The sequence below is a fragment of the Rosa rugosa genome, chromosome 1 (assembly GCF_958449725.1).
Source record: "Rosa rugosa chromosome 1, drRosRugo1.1, whole genome shotgun sequence".
Classification (NCBI taxonomy): Eukaryota; Viridiplantae; Streptophyta; class Magnoliopsida; order Rosales; family Rosaceae; genus Rosa; species Rosa rugosa.
In genome coordinates this window covers 39086256-39104596 of record NC_084820.1, presented here as the reverse complement: position 1 = coordinate 39104596, position 18341 = coordinate 39086256, and the positions used below count along the sequence as shown (strand labels likewise).

At 39.0% G+C, this 18341-nt stretch overlaps 1 protein-coding gene across 1 annotated transcript; it reads left to right on the top strand.

Moving 5' to 3' along the window:
• Positions 1-9348: 9348 nt before the first annotated feature.
• Positions 9349-11665, top strand: LOC133724859 (transcription factor TCP4-like). Its single transcript, XM_062151743.1, has 2 exons — positions 9349-11341; positions 11429-11665. The coding sequence occupies exon 1, from the start codon at positions 10235-10237 to the stop codon at positions 11315-11317; it is 1083 nt and encodes a 360-aa protein (XP_062007727.1). The 5' UTR covers positions 9349-10234; the 3' UTR covers positions 11318-11341; positions 11429-11665.
• Positions 11666-18341: the final 6676 nt, after the last annotated feature.

The window sequence follows — 18341 nt, the reverse complement described above, 5'->3', positions numbered from 1 at the left end:
ATATTGTATATATAGCACCGATTGACTCTCTTAGTCATCCTGAGCAATAATAAAAGTGTTCATGTACTTTAGCATCAAACCACACACTTATATTGTACATACCACACGCTTGTATTGCACATTTTGTTGTATCTAATTCTCAATCTTTGATGTTTTCCTTCTACATTCTTGATTTTCATCGAGCCACACACTCCTAAAATATATCTTAAACCTTGAACTCATCTAAATCCCTTAAATCGATAACGTACACTATATTATGTAGTTGTTGCATCTATAATTGAATGTTGGATTTTCCTTTTCCATATATTTAGTTTGAATTGAGCTGCCCAGCCCCGGAGACTCAAACACTAATTAAACCATTCGAACCCCTCAAAACGCGCGTTGATAACCATGTATATACACACACAAACACAAACACAAACCCTAGCTCTCAAACTTTAAATAAATATTTGGTGATTGCTACCTGGTGGTCCATATTCTGAAAGTAGTTGATTAATTTTTGCAGCGTCACTGGTCCTTTAACTTGTTTCTGACCACCCATGAAGAACATTGATAGGTGCAACTCGATCGGGTTTAATACAAAACAAAAAGCAACCCAGTGCCACTAGATAGACAAATATATTATCCATTGATTACATTCAAGTACGTGGTGCAGTAAATTGAGAGTGCAATTTTAACGTGAGGGCTGAAAATGAATGCTAAAGAAGAGTAGCGGTAGTACTGCTGGGGTTAAGTTGGCTTGGCAGATTGTGTGAAAAGAGTGAAGAGTAGTCATTAAATTGCAATGAGCAGAGTCAGACACCCATTTTGTTTGTATTGCTGGATCTCGATGACAAGTAGCTCTTGATTATTAGCTCTGTAGCTATATAACGATCGCAGCTGATGAATCTCTCTCAGAACAAACATGTACAGTACTGAGGAGACTGAGAGAGAGTAGACGGACATTTAAACCATCTTGGATCACGAGCCCTGTTCGGTGGCTTTCAACTTTTTTAACTATATATACGTATAGAGATGATGAAATATGAAGAAATGGAAAAGGGATGATTCAATTAATAATCATATCGATCTCTGCTGCTGCTGCTGCCTGTTTCTTTCTCTGCCGTTGTCCTTTTCTATGACTACTGTTATCTCTATCTCGACCTTAGTTGCATGCAGTAATATTTATTTTGATACCTGCTCTCTCTCTCTCTCTAGTTGCATGGCTATGAAGATTGCTTGTAGCTAGATTTGGATCCTAATTTTCTTCCCATTGATTACAGAGATCTCTGATCAAGTAAAATGACAATTGATAGGAATGGGAAAAAAAAGGATAGGATATAAATTAAAGTAAATACATTATGAAAAAATATCTTATCAATTATAAAAAAAAAATTATAAAATTTCTTTTTCACTACTAGCTAGGGCTGCAAATTGTGTTTTGGTTTTCATTCATGTATAATTTCATAATGTACGTCGTGTATATGCATCCCCAATGAAGAGAGGAAAAAGAGTTCATTATAATTGGTTTGAGCTGGCTGCTAATGCTATGTGACAATTTGCTCCTTCTATGCCCAGAAACATGCCTTTTTTGGGTCAGTACCCAAAAACGAAACCTAATTAACCCAACTGCTCAAGGGAGGAGGACCACTAGGTTTGAATTTTATTCTTCAAAACTATTAAGTGCTTAATGAATAAGTGGTGGTTATGGTTAAACTGCAGAGCTGTGTTTAGGTCGGTTTGCATGTCCGGTATGTATCACGCCTTGCCAAATCTAAAACTGAAAATTTTGGATTTTAATAGTTGATCAGCAAGTCAATACCATAATCAACTTCAGTAGTTCCTAGTTCCTAACAACTTTTATATATATTTCATAGTTTTGTGGTTCAGTGTTTTCCTAGTATTAGTATTACAGCGTCAAATTTTTTAAATACAAATTAAAGTAAAGAACTTTGATTCTTTGAACTCTAGGGTATCGTAATTTTTAAATACATCCCAAAATTAAATATATTATTGTCAAGTGTCAACTAACTTTTGAACTAACAGAAGACAATTTCTCTTTAACGAACTAATCTGACTAGCCAAGGTTTTGAGAAGTAATGCAATTTTTTCTTTTGGACAAACAGAAGTAATGCAATTGCTTGTCTATGTTTGTCTTTACGTATATATCCTTAATAAACGAAAGAAAAAAAGTGTATATATTTCTAACAAAAAGGTCTTCAATCTTAGAAAGAAGCCCCATCCGCTACCGCTTTGCCCAGAATAGCGCCACCCCATGCCGGGAGTGGATATATATAGGAAATTAAACATGATATGATCTTCTACATTCTAGCCTTCTAGGTCATTCCGTTCCTTTATATGACTTATGTTCTTCAAGTTAATCCACGCTCCTCTTCATATCTTCTTCCAATCACCAACTAATTAAGCTCAAATGGTTCATTTTTGTTTTTTTAATACAAACTTCGATGGTTCATTCAAGCCAATGATAATTGTGTTACTTGTTTACGGTTGTGTGGCTCAATTCAAATAAGGATGTGAAAAGGATAAAGTCGCACATTAGAAACGAGACACAACAATATGAGAAATATGCAAATTACTATCCAATATGTGGTTGGGTAAACCCTACATATATACTTTGATGTCAAAGTGGTTCATTGGAGACAATATTAATTAATATCATATTTACTTCGTGCCGCGTGCGCATTTCGTTGTCATAACATTATTAGCTTTGAATCTTTTTTTTTTTTTGATTATTGGCTTTGAATCTTTGATACAACAGATCGCAATGCTTCTTTTTTTTTTTTTTTTTTTTTATCTGAACAGATCGCAATGCTAAACCTATATTTGTTGGGGTTCTGACCAAGTATGCAGTTCTCAAAGACATGTTAGATTCACGCAATCCACTCCAATTGCAATCGTACTGTATTAGATCGCATTTAAATACTTAATTAAGATTGGGTTGAATTTCAATGTAAAATCTAAATAGGATCTAGATAGACATCCATGAAGTATTGGATCAGATTTAAAATTACACCATTAGTTCGGCCATGTAGTAGAGCGGGCCCTAAAGTTTGGTGAATTGTATCATTTGCCTAAAACTGGTACTTGAAAAGTGGAAATTTTGTGACAAACGAAGACACAGATATATAAAAGGAAAATTCTGGTGATAGTAATTTGCATATTTGGTCGATCCTGAGATAAATACTGGCCGGGGTCTGATGGTAAACTAGACGGCAACATTGTATTATTGCACTGCTTATCCAAGCACACTTTTGCTTGTTACGATTTATAGCTGTTAAAGCTATGTGTACAATTCATAGAGTAATCGATCGAATTAACTGTACTGGAGGTCTGCTTAATCTAACCCTAGCCTATTGAGGAGGGGTTCATTTGAATAGGCCACTATAACACTGATTTCATAAGTTCTTGGTTAATTTCAGTGAAAAATCACTAAATGCTTCTCCACTCACTCCTCCAACTAATTGAATTGGGAGAACTAGACTCCAAACTATGAGAAAAAAGGGAACCCTAATCCTAGAGAACCCAAACCCTAAATCTAAATAATAAAAGCCATGTGACATTAGCAGCAGATTATAATAATTTGGCATGAATTCTATCATATGAGTTAGGTCAGCATGATTCAATTGTCCTTTTCCTTCTTTACAATTCATGATGCTATGTTTTGCTTTCATGATTTGCAATGCCTTATCCACCCTTTTGTCTCAATTATTCATGCCTGCACTTTATGCATATGATTCTGGCGAGCTATGGGTTTATATTCTTGAGTGTCTACATTATACACTGCTCATGAAAAGACTTGTAGCTAGCACGGGCATCACTTTTTCCAACTTGTAGGAAAAGCAAAAGAAACACAACAACAGCAATCTCACACCTTTCATTACCCACTTGACCAAATTGTTAATTGGAAGGAGAAAAAAAAAATATATATATATATATATAGTCTTTCTATGCTAAAGACCTCCTTAGGATTTCCATATAAATAGACTCACTTTTCGATCGCATATCCTAATCTTGACCGTTTAGTTTTTAGGTTCTAATGTATGGATCACTTCTGTAAATTTTCAGCCAAATTGATAATCGTTAAGGTATCGAACTAGATTAAATCAATGAACAAACCGAATCTGTTCAAACTAAACAGTTCGTGTTTATAATTGTAAATCGCAGTTTTAATGCCTTAATGATTATCAATTTGGCTGAAAATTTGCAGAGATAATTTACTCATATATACCTAAAAACTGAACGGTTAAGATGTGGATATGCGATCGAAAAGTGGGTCTATTCAAGGAAATCCTTAGATTTTAAAATCTAAGAGGTCATTAGCATAGAAAGAATATATATATATATATATATATATATATATATATATATATATATATAGGGCTTCTCTGCTAAGAACATCCTTACCTTAGCTAAGGAACGGATTTTCATATTTTGACCACTTTTCGATCACATATTAACCGTTCAGTTTTTATATCCTAATGTATAGATCATCTCTGCAAATTTTCAGCCAAATTGATGATCGTTAAGGCATTCAAAACTGCAATTTACAATTATGAACATGAACGGTTCCGGTTGGACAGATTCGGTTCGTTCATTGATTTAATCGAGTTTGATAGCTTAACGATCATCAATTTGGTTGAAAATTTGCAGAAGTGATCTATACATTAGGACCTAAAAATTGAACGGTTAAGATGTGAATATGTGATCGAAAAGTGGCAAAAATATGAAAATCCGTTCCTTAACTAAGGTAATTAAGGACATGAAGGACTGTGTGTGTATCTATATATATATATATATATATATAGACAAACACACACACTGACACACCTGCATATATAGAGTCGAATACAGTATACTACTACATGCTCCGAATGTAAAAGAAGGGAGAAAACTCATTTCCACGTGTTAGAACCAAATGATATAGGCGGCAAAGAGAGACTGGATCGAGGCCTTTCATATATTATATGCTTGAGAAAAGAGAGCAAGTCCCTGTATTTGGATCCCATCCCTATCAGAAGGAATTAATGAAGGCATCTCAATCATCCATCTCACTGTTGTGATTGTGAATAGATTAGAGAAGAGGCTTTTACATCAATATTATTCCCACGTTTGGTGTTGTATAAAAAATTGAATGAGTGGTGCAGCTTGCTGCTGCTTCTTTAGAGGCAAAGTTTGCAAGCCACTATGCTCTAGATCGATGCAGCTCACTGTGGACAGTAAAGGCTAGCTCTACAAGCCTAGTTATAAGTCACCCTCCTATATGTTTTGCCAACCATATTCTCCATCTTCTACGTCACACTTAAGAAATGCATTACTCTTGCCTAATGCAATTAACATGAGATCGAATCAACCCTTAATCATATTAAAGAAACTCAATACGATGACCTCTTATTTCCGTCACTAATTTTAATAAAAGTAGAGTGCCCAAGTCGAACACTTTTGTCTGTCAAAAAAAAAAGTCGAACTGTTTTGGTTTTAGATTTTAAAGCGAGCAGCATCAAACTCCACCACCATGATATGAATTATAGAAACTTTCGAACTTGCAGACGAATCAAAGCCTCAAGCCTTAATTAAAAGCTAAAGGAAAAGCGGATAGAGATATCGAGTTAGACATATTCGGTTTGATGGAAAAAGTTACTCAATTAAAGAAGGAGGCTCCTCTAGGGCATCCAGTGTTTTGTAAAATAGAGTAGTTAATATTGAAACTTGAAACTGCAGTTGGAGAAATAAATATTTATGTAATAACTAGAGTTACCAATTAGGGATGGTAAAAATTATTAGCGGATAGGATACCTGTCAAGTATTCAATTCTAATGAGAAAGAAATTCGAACTAATCGAATAACAGGGACGAGAATTCTCATTATTTTGAATTCTCAAATCGGGATGGGGCGGAGATGGTATTGCGATCTCCCACAATTCTCATTATTTTGAATTCTCATATCGGGATGGGGCAGAGATGGTATTGCGATCCCCCACCCATTTTCCACCCAATAGTAAATATTAATTTTTTTAACAAATATGTTTCATATTGTTTAATATTTTAATGAACTTTCTTTTAAAATATGTTGATAACTACCACGACACTAAAAAAAAAAAAAAAAAGAAGAAGAAAAAAGAGCTCTCTCCCAACAAGTTGGGTAACTTTCAACTGCCAACCACCGTTGGGATCCCTAAAAAATAACCCTCAGATTCTTAAAGATGCCACCACCATATGAATTGCACACTAATAATACAACCACAAAACGTCGCCAACACCAGTAGTCACCTAGCCCAACAACAGCCGCTTCTAACTTCACTAAACTTGCCACCGAGAACGAAACCACCCTTTTTGGTACACCAAGGTACTGGAACCAGACAACCTAGACTAGCAACGGCTAGACCAAAAGTAACACACCAAACTAGTCACGACCTCAAAAAAGCCACATTGTGTCATATAATCTGACCACTCCTCGGTGAACCCAGCCACACCAATGACGACCCCAACAAATCCTTTGAAGCGATCAGCCACTAACATACAGTAGTGGGAACATCAAAGAAACATGGATGACAAAATGTCGTCTTTAGAACTAGGGCCATATCGGCCCCAAGGTACACAAAAGAGATGGTAACCAGAAAACCATAGCGATCATCTTCTTATGGAGGGAAAAACCATAGTTTTTTTTTCTTTTTCTTTTGATGCAATACAAGCGAAAAATAGCATCTCCGATCTTCACCTACTTGATTTGCTAGTGACAAACCGCATGGACCTTTGGAAAGAACTAGTAGGGCTGGGCACCTGAAACCGGAAAACCAAACCCGAACCGGTCCCGTACCGAAAATTGTCGGGACGGAACGGTTTGAAATCTTCAAAATTCACTGTTTGGGCCCGTCCCGACCCGTCCCGTTTTAACGGGACGGGCTTCGGTTCAGAAGGTAGGAATCCTGCAAAGGCCCGTCTCGGCCCGATGTATTACAAAATAAGTAAACAACTTATTTTCCAGTCGGTTTGAGACTTTGACCAAATCTGCAACTCATTCCTCTCGACCTCTCCGTCACCACTTCACCGAGCAAGAGTTCCCAATTCTGCAATTCACCTCCACTCCTCCAGGCTCCATCAATTCAGTTCATAAGCATCACCGATACACTGACCCATTCCCAATTTCCCAAAGTTCCTGCCTTCCTGGTCGCTGAGACACCACTTCGCTTGTCAAGAAATACGGTGTCGCTCACTCGGTCCCGTCGTCAGCTCGGGGAAGTGGTTTCTCCGCTGTTAGCTTCGCCGTGTAAGCCATGGATTCGTACTTACAGTTTTGCAATTTATACTTTATAGACAAACACCGATTTCATTTGTGATTTGCCAATGGTTTTGCAATTTTGATTTGTTTGATTGGGATTGTGAGATTACATGTGTAGGATTAGCCGATTAGGAGTTCAATTTGTTCGACTGGGTTTGTGAGATTACATGTGTAGGATTAGCTGATTAGGAGTTCAATTTGTTCGATTGGGTTTGTGAGATTACAGTTGAGTTCGTGAAGATCGAGTTTTGGAGGGGAAAATGACCTGGGTTGTGTTCTCCCTGTTTTGGCGCTGAATTAAATTCCTAGAAACATCTATAGTTTTCTACCTTCAAGAAGGTGATGGCTAGGGAGAAGAAAACAACTCGACCTTGACCAGGTGCTTCTGGTCTTGAGGATTCTTCAACAGCCACATCATCGGCTTCTCCTGCATTGTTCGAAGCTGCAAGCGAAGGTGAAGTTGTAAGTGAACCTGCTGCAAGTCAACCTTCTGGAAGTGAAGCTGCTGCATCTATTTTGTTTAGCTTATTACATCATGTTTTTCTTCTTGTTTAGCTTTTAGTTGCAGCTTGCTTTGATACTTTGGCAGTTTGGTCTTCTTTGAGTTGCAGCTTCCTTTAATGGAAAAGTAGAAATGCAAAACTGAGAAATTGCAGGAATTTTTTTTTTTTTTTTTTTTTTTACGGGATGTCCCGGATTGGGCCCGGTCCCGGCCCGATACCGATCGGGTTCGGGCCCGTCGGGATCACTTCTCAAAATAGCCTTAACCGTCCCGGCCCGTCCCGACAAATAATTCCGGGATCGGGATTACCAAGATTTCGGCCCGTCCCGGCCCGTGCCCAGCCCTAGTCTTTCCCATGGAGAAGGGAAACTAAAGTTCCTGTCATATTTCATTTTCTCTGTTTGGTAAAGCAGGGAAAGTATTCAGGAAAGACCATTTGATTTCCCTTCCGGTGTTTGGTTGGTGCAGGAAAGGAAAGTAAAAATATATCAATGTTTTAATAATACCCTTGTATTTTAAAATAAAAACAACATCATAAAAATTCAAAAGTACACCAATTTTTTATGCAAGAGAGGGTCTTGTTGTTCAAAACTTTTGTAATAAATGCTGGGAATTGGGAAGGGAAAATCAATCTCATGGGATCTGAGTGGAATGATTATCCCCCCTACTTTCTCTTCCGTCAGAAAAGTATTTTCGGAGTTTGTGGTTACCAAATAAAGGAAAGTAATGATTTTTCTTTCCTGAGTTCTCAATTATGCGAACCAAACAAGGCCTTAGGGTGGTGGTGTGAGTTTCAAAGCTTGAAAATTTATATTACTACAAGGTCGGAATCATTTTTCAAGAAATTGGTGGAGTGTATTGGTGACTAAACAAACAAATGCGCCGAGAAGTTTCAAACTGAGATAGTCACAGCGGTGTTGTCCAAAACCATTGCTCAACCAACATACCAACACCACCACCATCGCTTAAACCCCAAAGGCCCAAATGCAGCTACAAGGCAAGACACCAACAACAGAGAATAGGAGGAGTCGGCTACGCCACCAATTTTAACATTAACTTAAAATTTCTCCCCATTCAGAAAAATTACTTGGAGCTCCTTCATACTTCATAGCATGTTCCCTCATACTTCACAGCATGTGACAAGTCCTGGCTCAAACACATTGTGGTGGGAGTACAAAATATGGAAAAGTGTAGTTGGGGGATGCACGGTTGTCGTTTATCTTTAGTGAAACATACATATCTTTGTTGTAAAACCATAAAGAAATGCAGATAGCAAAGGAACTATAAAAGCTGTTAAATATAATTATCAAAGCCTTCAAAAGGAGTGTGCGAAAGAGGAAGCCATTGAGAGTCACCTCTCTATCGGCCATGGCCCTAATCATAGCTAATTACCCTAATACTCTTTAATAACAGCCCTGCTTAAAAAGTCACTCCCGAAAGGAAGAGAGAGAGAGGGAGAAGAGAGGAGAGAGTTTGGACTAGAGCTCTAGGAGAGTTGGGTTTGAGTTAGACATTGACTTATTTGAGTTTTGGGTTTGATGACCTGGTTTGTTTATATATGTGGTTTGTGGGGCTGTGATGACCCAAGATTTTTATTAATCTCCTCTCTGTCTCTGACCAAGCTCTGCTTCCCTTTTTGCAGAGGCATCAACAACAAAGCTCTTCCCCCATCTCCAAACCTCATACTACTCATTCACTTATTTCTCCCACAACTTTCCCTCAAAACATTCAAGTTTTCTATTGCAGAAATTCTTTTGAGTAATTTCCCTTCCTCTTTGAGATTTCAGAGCAACGACAGTTAAATTTTCCATTTTTCTTCTAGTTTTGTGGCCACATAGAAAAACACACCCATCCAAGTCTGTATGGTATGGACCAATGAGTTCAAGTTTGTAGAATCAAAACAGGAAACAAATTTCTGGGTCTGTTTTTGCTTCAAGTGAGGGTTGTGGATTTTAGTAGAGTAGAGATCATTGGGGTTAGGAATCTGGAGATTGCAATGGCAGAGTTCTTGGGATTAGAGCAATAGCAGCAGCAGCAGCAGGTGTAGCACAGTATCAGGGTTGTGACAGTTCTGCAGTAGAAGAGCTACAAGCAACAGCAACAAGAGATAGAGTAAAAGCAAAGCCAAAGAAAAAAGCAGAGGAAAGGAAAGCAGCAAATTTCAGTAAAAGCAAAAACCAAAAAAAAAAAGGAAAAAGAGAGATTAGGAATCTGGAGTTCCAAAAAAATCATCTGCATCCTCCACTCAGACCTATCCACAAGATTAAAGACCCAACTCTGCAACAAGAATCACAGGACCAAAACCTAGATTCATTCAATACCCATTTCCATCATCATCAACAATATCTACAACTTGTCCAAAACCAGTATCAAACACATGCTGGGCTCATAAATTCCTCAAACCAAACCCAAGAACCCAGCAACCAAATTACAGAACATGCAAAACCAAGAGGGAGAATGGGCATGAAGAGCGTCGGAGGAGAGATTGTGCAAGTCCAAGGAGGTCACATTGTTCGATCCACCGGCCGGAAAGACCGCCACAGCAAGGTTTACACAGCAAAAGGCCCCAGGGACCGCCGCGTGCGGTTGTCAGCCCACACCGCCATCCAATTCTACGATGTTCAAGACCGGCTGGGCTACGACCGGCCCAGTAAAGCCGTGGATTGGCTCATCAAGAAGGCGAAAACCGCCATTGACAAGCTTGCAGAGCTTCCACCTTGGCACCCAACTGGTGTTGCTGCTAATGCTACACAAGGTGAAGTTCCAAATGGGGCTGGAACCAGTGATATGGTGATCTCAGCTGAGCAATCTGAGTCATCTGGCTACAATTTCCAGCTCCAGAGACAAATTGGGGACAACACAGATCACAATGAATCAAGCTTCATCCCTCAATCTCTTGATTCTGACACCATAGCTGATACCATGAAGTCTTTCTTCCCTACAAGCTCAGCTGCCTCAACCATCAATTTCCAGAGCTACCCATCTGATATAATCTCAAGAACAACTAATCTGAACCCCAACCAAGACCTTGGCCTCTCTCTCCACTCCTTCCAAGACCAAGGCCTGATTCACCACACCCAGCAATCTCATCAGGACACCACTCACCACAACGATCAGATTCAAACCCTCTTCGCAGTGCCGGCCACGGCCGGGTTCGACTCCTCTGCTTATCAGAGGATGGTGGCATGGAACAGCGACAGCAGCCATGAAAACAGAGGGTTTGTCTTCAACAACATGCCGGCGTTGCCACTGATGGGGCAGCAGCAGAGCTCGTCGGCAGCTCCCACTTTTGCTCAGAGGGGTACCCTTCAGTCCAGTTTTACACCATCGATTCGTTCTTGGAGCGATGAAATTCAAATGGCTTCACAGAGAACGCAGCAGCACCCAGTTCATCACTCTTCCATTTTCGGCACAAGGTTTGCCTCTGATGGCCTCTCTGTGTTCTGCACTCCGACACGTATTCACGGTGACGATGCAGACAACAGCGTCGTTTCGGATCGCCCATCTTCTACTTCCTCTCCCAACTCCAACCACCATTGATTCGACCAACACCTTCCTTTCCCAGTAAGTACTAGGCTTTATTTTGATAACCCAAGTAGTTTCTCACATTCAAAGCAGTAGATTTATGGATTTTGGTGTTGGGTTTTATAGATTGTACCAACTGGGAGGGATTGGATTGGAGACAGGAAGAAGAAGAAGAAGAAGGAAGATTCAATCGAATGTTGTACCGAGGGAAGAAAAGTAACTGGTTTGGATTTCAAACAAACAAACATTCTTTTCTCTTTTGGTTTTTCTACCTAGTATTTAATTCGATTCCTCTGGTTATTTTTATATTTGATTTGATGCGACTTTATTGTTTATTAGAGTGGGGTTCCGGTGTTTGCTCAACTTTGGTTTGATGGTTTCTATCTGTTTTCTGATTACTACGTGCTACTGGATCAATGTGACACATAGAACCCGGATGGGATTTTTGCTAGCTATTATATATGCTTATTTTACTGCCTATGTTCCATCATCCATTCTCTGTTTCCTTTGAGTAGGTTGAACTAGGCCGATTTATTTTTGGCAATACATAGTTAAAGAATGCAATTTAGTCAATGCTTTGCTTCAGCCTCCCCAATTTTAGAAACTGGAAACAATCTTCCACAACCATGCCAGTCCAGTGTAGTTGCATGGTCTCCGACAACCTCTTGATTAGACTTTAGTTTGGTTCATATTTCAACTAGTTTCCTGTACTTTACAAGGTGATTGACTGATTTGTTAGGTTTACCTTCTCATGTTCAACTATTATTACTATTTAGAGTACGTATATAGGCAGAATAGGTTTCTAATCCTTACCGTTATTGATACTAATACTGTTATAGGTCAATGGATGCAAAATCTTATTTTTGGTACTCCTAATCTTCTTAAATTTTTATCGACCAAGTCTAGGAAAGGGTAATATGACCAAGAACTTGGTATGATGCTTACATTTACATGCAACGAGTTTTTCTGAAAATTGAAGAATATACTGCGAAATGAAGGAAGTTTGTAGGAAGATTAAACTGCATATGCAAAATGAAGCATTTCACATTTTCACACATGTACAGCCTTCACTGAGAGCTCACTCAGATTTCAATGGCAATGGTCTTAGGACCGATCAAAATTTGTTCCCAGTGGTAGAATTAGACATGCGTGCGTTGTGTAGATTTAGGGTATCACAAGGTTCTGGACCCAAAGCGCACCCATTAAGAGACCATGATGATTTTTTATTTATTTATTTTTAAGCAAATAAGAAATAGGTGATATTAGTTCTTCGTTAGTCTACTATAACCGCAATAAGTCTCAAGAACACCATAAGACTATCATCTGAGGGCATCATTTGCCTATAGTCTTGGTGGGAGACGGAGAGAAACAAAGAAATGTGGACCAAACTAAAGTTATGAGCAGATTAGTTAAATGGTCTTAGCTAGCGGCATTAGTTTCGTAAGTAGAAAGTCATAAATTTGACCAACATTATGATCAGTTGTTGTATATTCTTGAAGTCCACTAGATTGTATTTAGAAAAATGCGTCTGTGGGTTGTAGCGCGCACAATATATGTGTAAAGCATAATTTATGAAATCTCATATAATTTTCTTAACTGATTCACTTTCATAATTTAGTAAAGCAATTTCAGAAAATGTCTCATATTATTAGTTTTTATTATCTCAAAGTACAATATCGTGTGTCGACTTTTTTTCTCTACCAGGGTCTCTCTCTAGCAAGGAAACTGATCGAGCGCCGATTTGTGATGGCAGCGGAGGAGGCTATCGTGCATCTAGTTGGGGGCGAGGATGCAATCCAGGACCCTTTTTTCTATGTTTGTGGCCGATAGCTTTCTCAGAAACGGGTATTGCTTCCGTCGTTCTCAGCGGCGATTTCCGGCATCTGGGGATTGAAAGACCGTGTTATGATCCGTGAAGAGGAAGGAGGGATCTTGGTATTCCAATTCAAGGAGCAGGAGACGAAGGACCACGTCCTAAATGGTGGACCTTGGTTCTTTAACAACTCCATGCTTCTCTTGGCGGACTATGATGGAATTCAGGATCCGGCAGAAATTTCGCTGAACTCTATGGAGGTTTGGGTGGCCATGAAGGGATTGCGCATGGCCATGAGCAATGAGCGCGCCTTAACCCTAATCGAGAACGCCTTGGGCCTCTTTGTAAGACACGATCAGTCTGCGTTGCAGAGGAAGGATCCCGTATTGTGCATGACGTACGCCGCCGTATATGGGCTCGCCATACGTACTCGTTTTCGGCGGAGGTGGTGGTGGAATTGGAGCTGAGATACGAGAAGTGTCATGGAATTTTTCAAGGCTGTGGTTTTTTCGATCATGGCCTGGGTACCTACGATGGGGTATTGACGGCGTTGATGACGTCAGGGGAAACTGAGGCCGTGTTGGATGACCTAGTGGCGGCGAAAGTTGTCGGAGATGGGTCGCCCGGCCAGTCTGAGGTGGTACCGGCGGTCGGTCGGGGCTTGGGCTGGACGGACGGGGCTGTGAGGTCGGCATCTGAGCTCGGGTCGGTGGCGGGGCTGATGGACGCCTCTGTTCCTGGTTTTTCGTTGGGAAACCCTAATTCAAAATTAGGGCTTCCTGCTGGGCCGGAGGATAGTGGGCCTATGTCAGGGCTGGAGTTGGTTATGGGTCCGGTTAAGGGGTTTGTGGAGCTTAGGCCGGTTGTAACTGAATCTGCTGGGCTGGAGATTGTTGGGTCAGTTATAGCTGATGCTGGGCTGAAGACTGGGCTAGATGGGCCTACATTTGGGGGGTTAGCCTCTCATGATGATGGGCCTGAGGCAGCTAATTACCCAAGAGTGTTGGGGGTGCGCAAATGGTGCCATGGGGGGAGTACGAGAAGTGGCTAAAGCCTAGCTTGGCGGTGATACCTCCAGAATTTCATCCTGGAGAACTGGTGGACGTTCCAGTTACTATTGGGAAGACTCCGAAGAAGAAGGGTCGCCCTAGGCGCCACAGGAACAAGCCTAAGGTTCATGATGGAGAATTGGAAAGCAGGAGGACCAACCTGAGGTCGAGGTTGTTGGATGCTGAAGACCCTGAGGCAAGTACTAACTCCGACCCGAAGGGGAAGGAGCAAGTACTTGTTTAGGGTTCAACAAAAACAAGACATTCTGGACTCGAGCCTTTGCAGTAGGGGTAATTTCTATATGCTTTTCTAAGACATTTCTAGTTGATATTTGTACCACAATTGTGTGCCTGGCAGATTAGACTAGATGAATATTTTTCCTTAGAGGGCGAGATTATTCTTGCGTAGTTTTAGGCTTGTTGTTCAGCGAGTATTCCTTTATATCTTAATGACTTTAGTTGTGACTTAAATAGGTTATTCGGTTTGTCCTGGAACCTTAAGTAAGGTCTGTTAGACTCTGACCTGTTTTCATGGCTTGATTATTAATAAAATCAACCCTATTAAAAAAAAAAAAAAAATTTACCTCCTTTAATTTATATATTCAAGCCCGTTAACTCTCATATAATTTTCTTAACTCATCAACTTTCATAATTTACCTCGTTTAATTCATAAATTCAAGCTCGTTAACTCTCATATAATTTTCTTAACTAATTTACTTTCCGAAAGCAATTTTTGAATATCTCAATATTCAAATTACTCAATAATTAACAAAGCTTTTGGAAAGAAAATTCAATGTCAACTCCATGAATCATCAATGAATTGTCGAAAGCATAATTCATGAAGTCTCGATAATTCAACCATAAATCAAATACTCGAATATCATACTCATAAGATGCAAGTCATCATCCTTTTTGAAATAAAATATCAATAACTCAATATTCGAAAAACTCGATAAATAAATAAAAACTTTCGGAAAGGAAATCAATATCATACTTCAACAAAAATAAAAAATTATCATCATGCTATCGAAAACATAATTTTTGAAATCTCAATTAATTATTTATACTTGATTATAATCACAAAAATCATTACGATAATTTAATAATTAAAAAATAATACTACATGCAATTTAATTTAAAAGCATATGCCCACTCATAGAATTACGGCTATGACGACCATTTGATGAATTCCTCTTCGAGCTCGATCTACATGTCGTCCTGAACAAAATGATAATCATGAATAACAGATTTCGAGAATCAAAATTAAATTATTGATAACAAAACTGAAATCCCTAAATGATAATTCGTCGAAATCTCGAAATCATATCGGAACGAGCTCATATTTCATAGGTTACGTTGACTCGATAACTATAACAACCTATCAAAAAATAGAATTGATCCCAACGGTTGGATAACCATGAATAATACCTCGAAATCTTAAAACTTCAAAAATTATGATAATTTTCAAAGCGTACACCTATAGCATCAAAAATCATATCTATAAGTTCGTGAAGCTAAGCTCTCCATAACCGACCAAAATAGTACACCTCACATGCCGCCAATCTAACCACCAAATTGGGCTGCAAATTTTGTACCAAAATGCCAATAGCAATAAGCCCAACAACTACAACAAAGTCTAATTTTAAGTGTAGAAGCCGGAATCTACCTTGGAAGTTTCAAAATATGAAATCTTCAATTTGTCGATTCTCCTTCCTCCGATTGATTCGCCGCCAATGGCTTGGTGGGCTCGAACCGCAACTGCAAGGGCTTCAAGATAAGGGTGGTGGTGTGGCTTGAGGTGGCTCAAAAAGAGAGCAGCAATCGAGTTAAGGTACACAGGTTGTCGGCGGCTTAATGGTGTCGAAAATCTAAGTATGATGGGAACCGGCCGAAAAGGAGGCTATGGATGGAAAGAGGAAGAGGTGGTGGTCAATTTCCAGCCGGTGAAACGCAGTCAAGTGGCCGGATGGTGAAGTTTGTGATTGAAATGGAATTGGAAATACGGTTTTCTGATTGAAATGGAATCTTCCCGAAATGGGATGTTGGAATGCTATTTGTTAGGTCCATAATTACCTAGTAATTATTGCCCTAATATTGCACTTTTGCTTAACCTTTGTGTATATTTATATATATTTATTATGTTTTCCTTATCATGCTAGGAAATGATGGAGAAGTTTGGAAATGCACTAAAAAGTCAATCTTAGGACAATTTTCTACCTCGGCTAGGAAAAACCAAGCTAGGCAAGGAAGGAGGAGCGGTAGACTAACCAAATGAACTCCAAATCATTTATTCTAGACATTCTATGGATCATTTGTTATGAAAAGTGCAAGAGCTAGTTTAGAATGGAAGGTCTTCAAATGATCGGTCCAAGTTTCTGCACTAAAAGACGAAAACTGTTAAACCGGACCTGTACGGATTTCGGAAACATTTCCAGCCACTCAATGGTGTATTAAGCTCTGAAATTTTACCAGAATAATCTACACTCACGGAGGAACATTTGGTATGAAGAAACCAAAGGCCAATTCCAAAGTCTCGGTAGAGATTCAATTGAAGGAAGAAATGAGAAGAAAGTACGCAAACGGACAAAAAGTGGGTCAATGGAGGTCAACGCCGGATTCTGACCATTTCCTGTCAAGAACATGTGTGGAGGGGATGGAACAGCTGTTGACTAGGGTTAGAGAGTTTAGGTGGGAAGACTTTAGGTGTAGATTATTTTAAAATTCAAAATTTGTAAGATGACAAGTGATCCCTTCTTACATCTTACACTTTTGTCTCCCAATGACCCTCCTACCCTTACTTTATCTCCTCCATCAAAATATCTATGGGCTTTCTAAGTCATTTCTATGTGGAGCTAAAGACTAGATCCACATTTTGTGCTTACACATTTGTTAATCACATCTAGCCCTTCATTTCCTTTGATCTCCACCCTCCATTCATCACTTTTGGCCTATAGAAACACCCTCCCCTCATTTGGACGTTATACATACTTTCCTTCATCCATTTCATCTTCTTCCTCTCTCCATTTCCTCTCCATTCTTCTTAGTTCTTCATCTTTTAGGTAGTTTTGTTTAGCTTTTGTGTAGAGAAAGAGGTATAGCATCTTTGGTTGATAATCAAAACCAGAGATTCTATACCTCTTAATCAATCAGACTTGTGGAAAGATCCATAAAACCTTGTTCTTCATCTTCTCTTTGTGTTTGTAGATTTGTATAATGTTTTGGGTTTGAGAAAACCGAAAATACTATACTTCTCAAACCGAAAATACTATACTTTGAAACATCACATCTTCTTGGTTTACATCAAGAAAGTTTGTGGGGAGATTGATTCATCTCGGTTTGGTATTGGCACACCAAACCCGTGGGTATTGTGACTTTTTCTCACCATCTTCTCTTTGTTTTTATGATGTATTACTCTTTTAAGGCTTTTATGTATATTTCCATGAGTAGTGAGTAGAATAAATTTGGGGCTAGGGTTTAGCCCTAGCCTAATTTGTGTACAAACTATGTAGTTAAATTTAATATGGATCATGCCATGAATTTCTACTTTGCTAGTTTAATTGTTCATCATTTATGCATCTTAGATTTGTCACCTAAGGTTGGTAGGTGTTGATAATTTTATGGAAGTATGCTAGGCTTGACAAACTTAGTAAACTAAAGCATGTTGTAAATGTAGAAATGGTAAGCTTGTGATAATCAAACAAGGTTGCTTGGGTGCTTACAATTGGGCTTATCATGTGGGTGTGGCTTAGGTGTCCGATAATCAAGGGATCTTAGCTTGCATTTACGTAGGTCTACTTGTATCCGATAATCAAGGAATGTGTAGAAACTAAAAGGTTTGTAGGAGAGTTATTTCCAATAATCAAGAGGTAGCTTAAATACATTCTCTAGTATAATTGTTTCTTGGTTACTCGATAATCAAGAGAACCGAGGGGGATTCCATCTTGGCATAAGTATGTTAGATTTGGTTACTTAGATTTGGCACAAAGGAGGTTAGGGGTGATGTCTTACAACCTTTTTAATCTCATTTGATCAAATCTCTTACACTTTGTTAGTTTATTTTGCTTAATTTGCACTTTAATTTTAATATAGTTAAAATTAATTTAAAAGCCGATTCACTACCATCCATTGTTAATATCACTATTTGGTAGTTAGGCTTCTAAAGGGCCAAAACTATTGA

What these genes read in the sequence shown, in the direction of transcription:
- LOC133724859 (XM_062151743.1), top strand. Translation starts at nt 10,235, where the DNA reads ATGGGCATGAAGAGCGTCGGAGGAGAGATTGTGCAAGTCCAAGGAGGT.